Source organism: Ambystoma mexicanum, chromosome 1p (genome assembly GCF_040938575.1).
Source record: "Ambystoma mexicanum isolate Mex_15411 chromosome 1p, UKY_AmexF1_1, whole genome shotgun sequence".
NCBI lineage: Eukaryota > Metazoa > Chordata > Amphibia > Caudata > Ambystomatidae > Ambystoma > Ambystoma mexicanum.
Genome location: NC_090921.1, coordinates 521,646,050 through 521,659,710, shown reverse-complemented (window position 1 = coordinate 521,659,710; position 13,661 = coordinate 521,646,050). Strand labels below are relative to the sequence as shown.

The 13,661-nt window shown below is 45.9% G+C and overlaps 1 protein-coding gene across 2 annotated transcripts in view; it reads left to right on the top strand.

Moving 5' to 3' along the window:
- The window catches only part of ATCAY (ATCAY kinesin light chain interacting caytaxin), a 458,353-nt gene that overhangs the window by 65,554 nt on the left and 379,138 nt on the right, over positions 1 to 13,661 (top strand). For both annotated transcript variants that reach the window (XM_069649408.1, XM_069649407.1), the window contains exon 2: positions 880 to 1,031. In XM_069649408.1, the coding sequence (XP_069505509.1) occupies positions 949 to 1,031 (83 nt within the window). In that variant the 5' untranslated portion in view covers positions 880 to 948. The remainder of the gene's footprint in view (positions 1 to 879; positions 1,032 to 13,661) is intronic.

Here is a 13,661-nt window from a genome sequence, read left to right as displayed (position 1 = left end):
TCTTCTGAATTGTATTTCTTAACAAATTGGCACTGGCACCACCTAGTTGGGTAATAACGTCTAATATTGCACCAATAAACACTGTTTCTAAGTACAAATCTCAACGGGGTTTTTGTATTATCGCAAGAACAGGATTTATTTCCCAATTCAGTGGTGTATATTTCATTGACTTCACAAGAATTAAAGGCTCAGTCCATCTTGCCCTCATTTGAACGTGTGATCTATACGTTGCACACAGATATCTGCATTAGGTCTGTGAATCCACTGAACTGTTTTACCAAAGGGTAATAGTAAGGCAACAAGTGATCTTGATTTGGGCTATGTCAATTTAACCTTTCTTCCTATAGCTGTATGGTAATACATCTCACTGGGCTAACTGTCCTGTTGCAGATATCTCTGTGCACAATTTAGATCACATGGTCACATGTATCTCTGCATTTGAACCTGTGATCAATAGGTGTCTGCAGCAGGTTTGTTAACCCACTGTGCTATCGGGACCAGTGAAGTGATTTGAACCTCTTCTTTTGTACCCCAATTTACCCCAAATCTCTTTTGCTCCGAGATTCATGTTATTCAAGGGTTGTTCGAATGGTTCTCATATTTCTTGTCTCAAGTTTTCAGGCACATGAACCTCTTTTTGGGAAGCTTACACATGGCTACCATGTTGCAACTTTCATGGTCTGGGCCAGCGATGTGGAAATGTCTATTGTCTCTGCCTTCCGCCGGACTGTTAATAGACTTCAATCCTTTTCTATATCCATGATCACTCTGTCGTACCTTAAAACGGTGTGAAGCAACACGAGTGATGAAATGATAGATTTAGTAATGTGTGACTATTGCAGTAGTTGAACCTAACCTCTGAGATGTTCTGTCTTTCAGGAAAAGCCATCCGTCCTCCTTGAAAAAGTGTGCACCCTAAACTCCTTCCAGCACCGCCCATTGAACATCATGGGGACCACGGAGGCCACGCTGCGGATGGAGAACGTGGACGTGGAAGTAAAAGAAGAATGGCAGGACGAGGATTTCCCCCGGTGAGTAGTGACTCTGAGGTCAGCTTTTTCCCCATTCCTTAATGCGAGCCGGTTCAGAAAGCCCATTTGAGTTTGAGCAAGGAAAATGCTGTATGTTTTAGCAGTACCGGTCTGGGCCGAGGTACTTCTGATAAATTAAAAAATTATCGACAATGTAAAATGAATCTGGTGGTCTTCGTCAGGTTTCCTAGAAAGTGGGTGCTCACTTGCTCCTGTCTTTTTAGCAATGCCCCATTTTTAGAGATTTTGGTCCCCTTTACGAGTGGAAGGAGGCAGTGTAATTCCTAATTATGGAGTCTCATTGGGCTTCATTGAGGTTTTTACAGCCGGAGGTAAATCTGCCAGCAATAATTCCTTAATTTAATAACTCCAGCAATGTGCGGGAGGTTTTCCTCCAAGTTCCAACAAATGTTTGAATATAGTAGCACAGTAAAGTGGTGGCAAATCACTAAATGTATATTTTTACCACTACCTCCATGCTCGCAATGCTCATTATGACTTTGTCGGTAAATCGCTAGTAAATCAGCATTTTTACAGCCAAACTCGTTTACTGTTACTACCACTCGTGGTATTACAACGGGTTTACGAGTGGTGGTAAAATGGTGTAGATCCCAATTTTTGGAGTCCGTAAGACTCTGTATGGATTTTTGGGCAATTTCTGTGACAGTAATACCATGTGGAACTCCACCAATTTAGCTGGCGGTGAATCTTCCACTTTATCTACAGACTCGGGATTTGGTAGTGCAGTGAAAGTGGCAGTAATTCAGTTACTGCCAAAAAAAATGGAGGTAATGGAATTACCACCACTTTTCTCGGCACCACCAAACTCAACACGAGGCCCAATGTGTTTTCCAATACTTTATTGTTCACAAAGTTGAGTTTAATGACATCTTGACAAATCTGTCTCCTTTCCTTTTCGTACCTTACCTTTCGAGGGATCTCCCATAACGCCTCCTCTTGCCTGAACCCTTCCCTCGAGAACACAATTTTCTGTGCCTCCTTTCTACTTATTTCTTTTGATTTATTCTAACGAATTGGATTTTCATGGTCTTGTGTCCTGAAGGGGCAATTTGTTTATATTTATTGTGTGAAAAACACACAGTCTCTGTAGTTATTTCAAAGTGTACTAAATTAGCTGTTAGATCATGGGAGAGCCCTTAGCATCTGTGGAAAGCCTTCTCTGCACAGCCTGGAAAAGACTCTGTCATCGATTTCATAGTGCACTGAACTAGGATCTAGCTCATAAACAAGCTCTCAACATCTGTAGAAAGCCTTCCCTGCACAGTACACAGCCTGGAGAAGGCTCTGATGTCAACGCCGTGATATGGGTGCTAGGTTACGGGAGAACACTCAATATCTGTGGAAAGCCTTCCCTGCAAAGCCTGCAGAGGATTTTGATGTCATCCATTTCCTAGTGCCTGAACTAGGTTCTAGATCATAAGCGAGCTCTCAACATCTGTGGAAAGCTTCCCTGCACAGTACACCGCCTGGAGAAGGCCCTGATGCCAGTGCCCTAACATGGGTGCTAGATTATGAGAGAGATCTCATCATCTGTAGTATGCCTTCACTGCATAGCCTGGAGAAGGCACTGATGTCACCCAGAATTTCATGTTATTTCTGCTTGCCTCCTATCTGATTTTGCACTGTGTCGTGTCACCTTGAGATGGCAAAGCTTCTTCGTAACTCCTTTCGGGCCGGTGACCTACTTGGACACCTTTGATGTGACGGCCTACTACATCCTATTTGAGTCCTTGGAGTGGGTCAGCAGTTAGTTGTGGGCTTCCTCTTAGGACAAACTAGTTTTCAAAAAGGACTAAGTGAGAAATGTTCATATTGCTTGCCTAAAAGATTTATGGTGACTGGGGCAATGCGTGTGCCTTTGAGAAAAGATGGAGACGCAAAAGCCACCACTTAGTCAAGGAATTTAAATTAGGCATTCAACATTTTTCTTCAGGGCTAATCCTGGATTATGTCCTCTTTTTTATGATGACGTTTCGATTCATCTGCATTTCATTGCATTTTTTAAGTGGAAAGGCGTAAATATTTCTTGCAGGTATGCCCTAGTGACCGAGCGTAGCAAGTGAGCACAAACCAATCAAGGGGGACTAAAAGGGGGCGGGGTTCTCTCCCTGAGATTTATTTTTAAAATAATGGGTTAAAATGGTGCATTGTAGAGCATACCTTTTAGAAAAATTGGGTAAAATGTCATACAGTTTGGAATTGGTTTTGGCCGGTAACTCATGAACAAATCAAATAGATGCAAGTCGCCAACAGTGCACAGGAGAATTTCTCCGACACATTTTCATGATGGCTTTGCCTATAATATGTGCCAATATAAACTATTTTCACACTGGCTGTGCCCACACACTTCCATGTTGGCTGCACCAGAATATGCTAGTATCCCCATATAAGAACGCACTCATGTTTGCTTTGCACATAATGGCAGTAATGATACTATAGGAAAACCTGTCTATGCGTGTATAGCCAATATATGGCAGTATCCCCACGTAAGATCATACTGCAGTTGGCTATAGCATTAAAAATGCATGCCATTCTAACTACATAATAACACTTATTCTGCTTCCTTTATCAACGATGTCCAATGCAAAATGTCATCCCATAGCAAGAAATGGATAGACTGGCTGCACCAAAATGTCAGTCCAGCCATGTAATAACACTTATCATGCTTGCTCAAAGATTCCCAATATAAATGTCATGCCACAGTAAGAATAATACCACTGATCATGCTTGCTTTATCAAAGATGCTCAATAAAAAATGTCATGCCAGGGTAAGAAATGGCTATACTGGTTGCATAATGAATACCAGTCTGGCTATATAATAGCACTCATCATGCCTGTTTTTATCAAAGCTGCCCAATACAAAATGTCATGCCACAGTATGAAATGGCTAAACTGGTTGCATACAAATGCCAGTCCAGCTACATAATAACCCTTATAATTCTTGCTTTATCATCCATGCCCAGTAAAAAATGTAAAAATGCCATGCGTGGCTCCCTGGTGTGCCAGCGCCTCACACTCAGACATACACACATTCATTATTAATGTGATTATGTGTGAGTATGAGGCGCTGGGGGCACCTGGTGGCAGATGTGTGCGAGGCACTGGGGACCTGGGGTACAGCCATGGCATTTTTAATTGGGCATAGATGCACATTAGTAAATGGCATTCCTCCCCCCTGTTCCCTCCGTGCCTCACATGCATAGAAAAACAATTATGTGTGCATGCAGGTGAAGGGGGGCTTAGGGGTCAGGCATGAGATTGCATAAGAGGCACTAGGAATTCCAGGGGATTGGGCTGGCATTCTTTACTGGGCATACTCAGTAACAAAAATGCCATGCCTGCCCCTTGGGCCCCAGGACCTCACACGTACACAATGAATGTGATTATATATGTATGACAGCACCTACCGGCCCAGGGGTACAGGCATGGTATTTTTTAATGGCCATATAGATGTCCAGTAAAAAAATATTAGGCGTGTCCCCTGGCCCCTACAGTGCCTCACACACACACAAAATCAGCGCTCCAGCTCCCTCATGGCACGAACAGGAGCCAGCTGAAGTTTGTTGCAAGAGCGCCCCCTAGCACATACAGACATGCAGTTCCCCAGGCAGCATTTCCAATGAGCCAGCTGGTGAAGGCTGGTGAAGCAAAACGCCCCCAATGCCTGTTCAACCAGCCCAGAAGCGCTTCCTCTGCTAAAAGAAAAAGCTGATGGAGCGCTCAGTGTTTAGACTGGGCTGGCTCCTCGGCTCCTCTATAATGGGTGAGGGGCTGGTGGGTTGATGCTCCCTCATCCATTAAGCACGAGCCGCCCCTGCGAAGAGATCTATGAATCTATATGGAATATTTAATTCAATGTGTGCAAATACTCACAAGCAATCAAAGAGTAATTCACATCCATCAGACTTTGGTCAATGAAATATTTATCAACTATAATTCCTCGTGATGAACCACCTATTGGTGAAACACACGTTGAGGACATTCTCAAAAGGGATATTAATTGACAAAAGAATACTGAGGATATTCTAATAAAGGATAGTGAATATTCCAAAAAAAGAAACTAACTGACAAAAGAATACTTAGCATATTACAAAAGTATATGTGAATGTGAGGACATCACAGAAAACAATTGAAAAGGATATGTTAATGGTACAGAAAAACAAGGGCAATTTCAAGAGAATGCACTAATAACAATTAGTACCCGACACGCGCTGCGCTCCTGGAATACAACGTGTGGATTGGCTCTTTTCCGAGCCATACCACACGTTATTCCCGTGTACGCTGTGCGTGCCGGGTACTCTGATCCCGGCGAGGGGCGTGGCAGCCCCTTAGCCATTGAGGAGGCTCGAAACAGGGCAATCCCGCTCCGAGCCTCCCCATGGCTGGAGGCTGCCTTCGACCCCTGCCGGGGACTCAGGTAAGTTTTTTTCCCCTCTAGCCCCTCCCCTGAAAACTAGCCCCTCCCCAACCTCCCAACCCCACTTACCTTCTTTTTTCTTCTTTTCTTGGAGCGAACACGCTGGAAACACTTCTGTTCCCAGCGCGTCTGTTCCCGATGGCCGCCATGGAAAGGGAAAATGGACTACGTTTTCCCTTTCCCGACAGCCATTTTTTTTTAAATGCGGCAGCTTTTCAAAACAGAATAAAATGCCATTAGTACCCAGGTCTAACGCGCCGGGGTACTAATGGGTATAAACCCTCGGCAGCGGGCCAATACCGCCCACGTTAATGCCTGGGGCAGTTTTGGCTCGCCGCCTCGGGTCTTATTGCCACAGTATAACCAGAAAAGAGTTAAATCTTTGGAAGACATCTTAACACAAACTGAAATAAAATATTCTATTGATCGGAAAGAGCACGTTTATTTCCTTCTCTTCTTAGTATTAATCTAGATGAAGCAACAGGTGAAGCACACAGTGTAATTAGATAGTTCTGGTTAAAAAACCTGCAGCCACCCTGTAAGGATACATTTCTTTAAAAACCCAGAACTCAATAGATGTGTAAAACTTTAAAGCCATTTCCATGGATTACTTTTGAGGGGGGGAGTCTTGTTGGCATGAATAAAAGTAAGTGAGAAAAACACTTAAATACTCCAAAGAGGTGGCAAAAATATAATATGCAAATGGTAAAGTTTACCTGCAAAAAAAGGCAACATTTCAGGGCTCTAAGGAAACATATCATCAGATGGACAGCAGAGCATATTTGAGAAGCAGGGAAGACAGGTGGGAGACAAGGGGATACACACAAGGAGTACAACGGACAGATAACGAAGCGGTTACTGGACCTGATTCATGGAAGTGTTTTATAATGGTGCAATGCCACAGGAAAACGTTCAGTGAATCAGGCCCACTGTTTTTTTGCCGAGGCCGTTTTCACCACGACTATTTTAAACATGGTGTTTTTGTTGCAACCTTTTTTGGATTTTTAATTTTTTACCGAAAAGGGGCTGAGGTAAGAAAACGGGTTGGGCCAATAAAAGGGGCTACACAGGACTGGAGGCAACAACAGGGGCTAAAGGATGTTGTGGCAAGAACAGGGGGTGGGGCAAGGAAGGTGGCTCAAAGGCACTGGGGGCAACACAATTGGCTAAAGGAGTTGGGGCTACAAATGGGCCAAGAACAAAGGGGCTAAAGGGGGCACAATCCAGGGCTAAGGGGGCACAATCCAGGGCTAAGGGTCTCTGGGGGCATGAGCAGGGGCAAAAGGGGAATGGGTAAACAACCGGGGCTAGAGGCAGAAAAAGGGGCTAAAACGGATTGGGGTAACAAAGGCGCCTAATGGGGTTGAGGAGCAATGAAGAGGCCTAACGGGGGCAGGAGCAACAAAATGGTCTAAAGAGAGCTGGAGCGTTACAAAAGGGCTGGGGGCAGGGACAGCACCAATGTTTTACAAGGGGAGCGAGTACGGTAGACGCAAAAAGAGGCACTGCCTACCACTTCTTTGTGCTCCCTTCACTTACTTTTAAATTTCATGCCATGCCAGCCACCCTGAAAGGTGCTCCTCTCCTGTCCCAACGATCAATGAGTGGCTGGGAATGAGTCAGGCAGCTTCGCTCCTGTAAGTGGCCAACTGCCTTCTAGTTCCGCCCACCTGACTTCCTGCCTGCCCCAGCCACTCTGATGGGCTTGGATAGGACAGGAGCGTGTTTTCCCCCGTTCTTTTTTTACAATTTCTTTACGGGAATCGGGTGGGCAGCCGGTGGGGCTCATGCCCAGCTCATGCTGTGGGCAGGCACTGACCCAAAAGGAGGGTCAGGCCAGAGCCCCAGCTGTGATTCGGGCTCACCCAGCTCTAGTCAGCCGATGTGAGCATCTCTTTGAGACCGGCCCCACACACTCCAGAAGATTTTGGAAGCTGTAGCCTCCCGAGTGAAACACCTGCTTTATTCATCATCTATCCAGCTAAGGTAGGAGAGGAAACAAGGTTTGCAGAAAGAAAGAAAGCAATCCCCCTCAGAGGTTCTCAGATCATCTGTCAGTATCTGATACTGCGTTAAACAGCGAAGCCCACGTGATACTTGATCATTAAGAAAGGTAGGAAATTCAATAATCTTAGAGGACGTTCTTAAGGTGACCAGTGTGGCTGGCTGAGCTTGAGGAGAGATGTTCATTGTTAGGCCATCTCTCCAAAAGGACACAATCGGATCTATACAAATTGTTGTAATCACAATCTAATGTATTAGGTCAATTAAGACATATATGTGGGGGAAAGCCCCCGCAACCCTGCACCCAATCCAAAAAACACTGCAACCCACCACTGAATCCCCTTATATTATTTATTATCCCAAACCCACCCCACACATATATAAAAGAACTAAGATACGGTAACGGTCGATTGTGCTGAAAGTCATTTAGTACCACTATTATTAGGTCAAAAAAGGTCAATTTGAAAAGGTCAATTTGGGTAATACCACAAAATCATGTTAACATCCCAAAGCTGAGTATTACGCTACTGTTAAAGGACGCCAGCCAAATGCTGGTTACCCAAACTCTGTACAGCACTGCACTGCTCTCGCGCTAGGTCAGTGTTTTGAACAATAAAATAAAATAAATACTTAGTTGGGATAAATACTTAGTGCCTGATCCCTCCGATGCTGGGAGCACAAGTCTGCCACGCTGTTGATGGAACCCAGAATTAATCCTGCCTGAACCCTTAACTGTCTGGTGAGGCAGAACTCCTACAAGGCTTGTGCCAGGTCCATCAGTCTCCTAGATCTGGTACCGCCTTACATGTTGATACCATGTCAGTGGAACGGTTGCCTGTTCCAAACCTGATCATACATCGGAACTTGTCTTTTCGTGGAGCTCTGAACTGCAAAGGACCCTGCAAGAATCTCTAAACAGTTGATATGCACTTGTGAGCCCTGCCTGGATCACCTCCCATCATTGGAAACTCTGTCGCAGTGATTCCCAACCCACGGAGGTTGGCCTTGGACTCCAGTAGAAGACCTGGATGAGAACCGAAAAGTTTCCTACCATTCCAGGCTGCCTGCAGCAGCCACCATTCTTACTCTTCATGCACTTCTGAAGAAAGATGCACCCAGTTTGCATAATCTGACCTTTTTTCAGATGCTGATTCTTTAATCTCTGCTTCCATCTTTAAGTTATTCGCTGGCCCATTAACACAGTAGAGATCGCCCTTCTGATTCAATGGCTATTGCTTGCCCTGTGGAAGCTGACCGTTGAAGGAAACGCAATTCACTACAAAACCCCAAGAACCGAATTTTCTGACTAGGTGGCACCTAACTTATAATAAAACCCAAATTTACCAAATGTCCGACGACTATATACATGTGAACCAACAATGGTGAAAGGTTCTGTGCCAAAATAAGGAAATGCTGTGTCCAAGCCCTACAGGAATGTTTGGAAAAGGAGAATGAAAAAGATTACAGTCATGGCAAAGTGATAAATCGCCTCGCCTGTATCCTCCGCCTCTTTGGTTTTGTCCCCTGTGGGGAAATAAATGTGGGCCGTGTTCTGGTTTGAGTATAAGAACTTTGATTTCTTTGATTCTGAAGAACTGAATTGTCTATTCAGCTGGAAAATTGGGCCTGGCCGGACTAACATCCCCTATTACGTCCATTACTAGATGAAACGCGTGCCTGCAATAGATATGATATTTAAGAGATGACTTAGCGCTGTCCAATGTGCAAAAAGGAGGAAACAAAAGCCCTCATTACGAACATGGCAGAGCTGTAAAAAAGTGGCGGTAACGGAATTACTGCCACGTTTACCACTTCACCATATTCCGAACTTGAGCATGGAGTGGAGGATTTACCCCCATCATCATGCTGGGGGTAAATCCTCCAACTTTCCACTCACAAATTGGCATAATCGGCGTGATAACTCTGCCGAAATCTCTATGCAGTCCTGTGGACTCCCAAAAATGGGGCCAAACTCCGCCTACCACCACAGTAAATCCGCCGGACCAAGTGGCGGTGACGGTTCTGTTATGTTATGTTAGGCATATTTGTAGCATATACGTTCGCCAATGGCATCTTGGCGCGAGGATGCAACATAACAGGACAACAGCCGCCAGAGCTAAAATAGAATCGTTTTATGAAGGCGACGGAAATGAAAATTTTGTCACTAGTACGCCTCAAACTAACCCAGAGGGCATTCCAAAGTTTGCCAGCCGCCACAGAAAAGGCCCGGCCGCCAACCCTACTCAAACGAAATTTAGGAACCGTAACCAAGAAGTCGTTTCCAGATCGGAGAGCACTACTGGGAACATAGGGTGCAAACCTGTCTTGGAGAAAGACAGCCCCAATCTTATAATAGGCCAGACAGATTTAAAAGATATTCTCTCTTCTAAAGGCAACCAGTGAAGTGCTCTCAGGACCGGGCTGAAGTGAGAGCCATACAGGGTAGCCTACAAGGTAGCCATTGCTACCCAAGCAGCCAGGTTCTGAAGTAGCTGTAGACGATGAATAAGGACTTTTGGTTGAGCTAAATACAGGGCATTACAATAGTCTAAACAGCTGTTTACAAGAGAGGAAACAACTACAGGGTGAAGATGATTTGGCAAAAACAGCAAAACTCTATGAAGCACTTTCAATGCAAAGTGACTGGATTTACAAACTGTACTTACCTGCGAGCCCATGGAGAGGGATGTAGATAAACAGACCCACAAGTTTTTAACTGCTGTCACTGGAACAGGAGTCTCACCAAGTGAAGAAGGCCAAAAAGAAGAAAACCAAGACTCAAAGCCAGAAATAGAAGAAGAGCCATCCACTACCAGGACCTCCGTCTGGTAATTCTGTTTGGGCGGTATTCTGGTGGATTTACCCCCAGAATACTGCTAAACTCATAATAAGGGACTTAAAGGAACCATTTCAAGAGAAACTCTTCAGCACCTGACCTAATCAGTGACCAGAGGTTTGTCCGTAACCTTACCCTCCTCAGCAAAGTCCATCATTTTCAACATGGGACCAACCACATTCAATAAATGTTCTTGGCAAGTAACCCAGACCATATCAACACCCTTCACTATATGCTTACCATAGCGAGAAAAGAAAATACATAGGGCCTCATTACGACCCAGGCGCTAATGGGTTAACAGCGCCGCAAAAGGCTGCAGCGCCGTTAACCTATTAGCGCCTAATTACGAGGTCCCTTTGCGGGACCCGACCTTAACGGCTGGTGTAGACCAGCCGTTAAAGTAGGGACCCGCAAAGGGACCTTGGTGCTAATTACGGTGCTGCAATTTGCGGCACCGTACTTAGCACCTTCCCCATTCCCATTGAGCCCTATGGGGCAAAAATGGGAATGGGGAAGGGCCATGGAGGAAGGGGGAATTACCGCCCGCCAACCTTGTAATGGGGTGATAATTCCCCCTTTCTCCATGGCGGAGTCGGTAATTTACCAGCATGGACCATGGTGCTAATAGCACCATGGTCTTCCGCCAGAGTCGTAATGAGGCCCATAGTTTCAGATTCACAGTAAGCAGGGAATGTTGTATCTCAATCAAGACTTACACTGCCTTCATGTTAAGTTAAGTTATGTTAAGTTAACTTATTAAGCGCTCGTTCACCCGAGGGCATCATGGCACTGAGAGAGGAGAGAGAATAACATTGCCTACAAACACAATTCATCCTCTTCCTATAATTATTCTCCACACATTTCTGCAAAGTGTTCTGGGAAAACCTCCTGGGAGGACAAAGAAATCAGATGAATTTGGGTGCATGGGTCAAACGGATTGAACATGGGTTCACTCATATAATCCAGAACCCTGAGCTGTAAACCGTAACCTATGCACAGTCAATGTAATCATCGGGACAATGCCCAGGATAACATGAAGGGAAGTATTAGATTGACTGAAGTGCGGAGCCCCCATTAGTCCTCCTCTGACAACGGGTTTAGAGCCAACACCCTGGCTCTCTTCGGCAGAAATTGTCAGTGGTCTTTGCAACGGGGCCGAATAGTGAAACCAAGTCTATTGCAACTGACTCTCCAATGAATGTCTCAGTCCTGCGGGTACTGGACTGTAATTGTGAAAAAACAGACTCCTGGTCAAGCTCTAAATGGAAGCTTTCCTGCACCATTTTTCTAACCAGAGAAGGGGGAGGGGCACGTCATCAATCCTCACTCTAAGAGTCTCTTCCTCTCTCGCCATCTCAGCCAATCCTTGCTTAATGGAGGCTGCCAGTGATACCTCAAAACTAGTCGCCATGGAGGACATAGTAGACTTAATAGCAGCCCAGGGAGTGACCATTCTCCCAGGAGGAGTGCCACACCACACTCCTCCTTTTTCCATAACAAAAACAAAACCAACAACAACAGACATTGCACTAAACCCACAAGTCATGAACAGTAATGCTAGCTCCATTTGGGAGTCATTGTGGGAACAAAGAATCAGACAGTTAGACTCTGGCTGCCATCAACATGAAACATACACTGAGCATTCTGTACCTGTTGAAGGTGACATTAGGGGTTGGTGGACGGCCGGTGGCATGTTGGTAGTCCCGCCACCAATCAAGAGACCCTTTATTAATCTGAGGTGAGCAGCACTACAGCCACTGAATGACACCTTTTTCAGCTACCGGTACCAGATAGACCATGCCCGCAATATGCAGGAGATTTTACCTGGGGCCACTTTAAGCATGTCCGTTGTCTGCAGGCTCCCAGCATTTACATGGATGGCTACTGAGTCCATTGTGAGCACTTGCAGGGCTGCAGGACACCAGCCCACCTTACATTAGGGTCAGTCTAGGACAGTCCAGTTCACGATTCGGGGCTGGCAAAGTCGCATCTGTGGGCCCCCCAGGGGCCACATCAGCCCGGTCCATGGCCAGAGGGGGCAGGCAGCAACACTAGTGGCTGGGTGACAGGGCACTCATTTCCCACCCCTTTCCAGGCGGGTCACCGTTGACACAGGAGGGTGCACAAGCACTTCACAGAGCTGCAACCATCATGTGCTTCTGCACTGGGCATGTGCCGGTTGAGTTCTACCTTTCTTTTCTTTGCCCAGAGCGTCCCGCAGGAATTGTCCCTTCTCTTTGTCTCCCAGTCCTATTACGGGCATGTGAGAGGATCACCACCCTTGCTCTGGGATCCCCACAGGAGGGGCTGCCAGCGTGGCATAGTGCTGGGAGTCACTGCTCATTACTTATTTTCTTTGGCAGCCACTACTGCCTGGCCCAGGGATGGCGCCAGCATGGCAGGTGCACACTGGCGTGGGACCCACTACAGTGTAGTGGGCATGGGCAGCCACACACTTTCTATAATGCACCTAATGTTTCTCCTACCTGGAGATTTCAACCAGCACCCCCTTCATATTCAAACGCGCCAGCCCCACACCGGAGCGCGACAAGGTGTGTTCCTTTTGTTTTATTCTTCTCAACTTCCGCATCATGGAGCACTGTGCCAGCACGGAGAGCTTTACTTTTTTTTCTTCTCCATTTGCACTCACTGCTAGTTGGGCCTGGGATCTTTAGAGGGCTATCATTTTCTTTGCCTTGCGCCGACAAGCAGCGCTTCTTTTTGTTTAACTAGTTGTCCCTCTTTTTGTTTGAATGTGAACCTCTGAAACTCGGAGCTCCTCACATGTCACTGCCAGGCGGCCCGGGACATGCAAACAGAGGCACCCACAAGCTGCGGGCCTCCATATACCCAGCTCCAACACTGGAGGTCTTTCTGTGCTCTGCTGCACACAACAGACCACCTATGGGCCCGGGATCTTGAGGGGGCCTGTTCATGTATGTCCACTGCGCCGTCATGGAGCGGTTCTTTATTTCTTATTAGCTTTGGGAGGCCAAGTGAAATATTGTTTACAGAGTGGTCCGGCGCCACGTGGGTGCTCTCTGTTAGGTATATAACTGAATAACAACTGTATTGTGAAACAGAGGTTTTGTATTGAAGTGGTCCCACAATGGGTGAAGCCAAATCCTGTGCACATTCGAAAGTCTTTGATAAATCAAGGTGAAATACGAATTGAACCGTGAGTCACCCGAGAAAACAAATATTCTTTGAACTTTGTAATAACAGGCATATGAGCCCAGAAGTGGGAGATCCGCAGTAACAATCGTAAAATAACAGGGATCCAGGTTGAGGCACTGTGAGAAGAAAAGTACTGTGTATCTTATTTTTTGTACATCAGGTCCTCTGAATCATG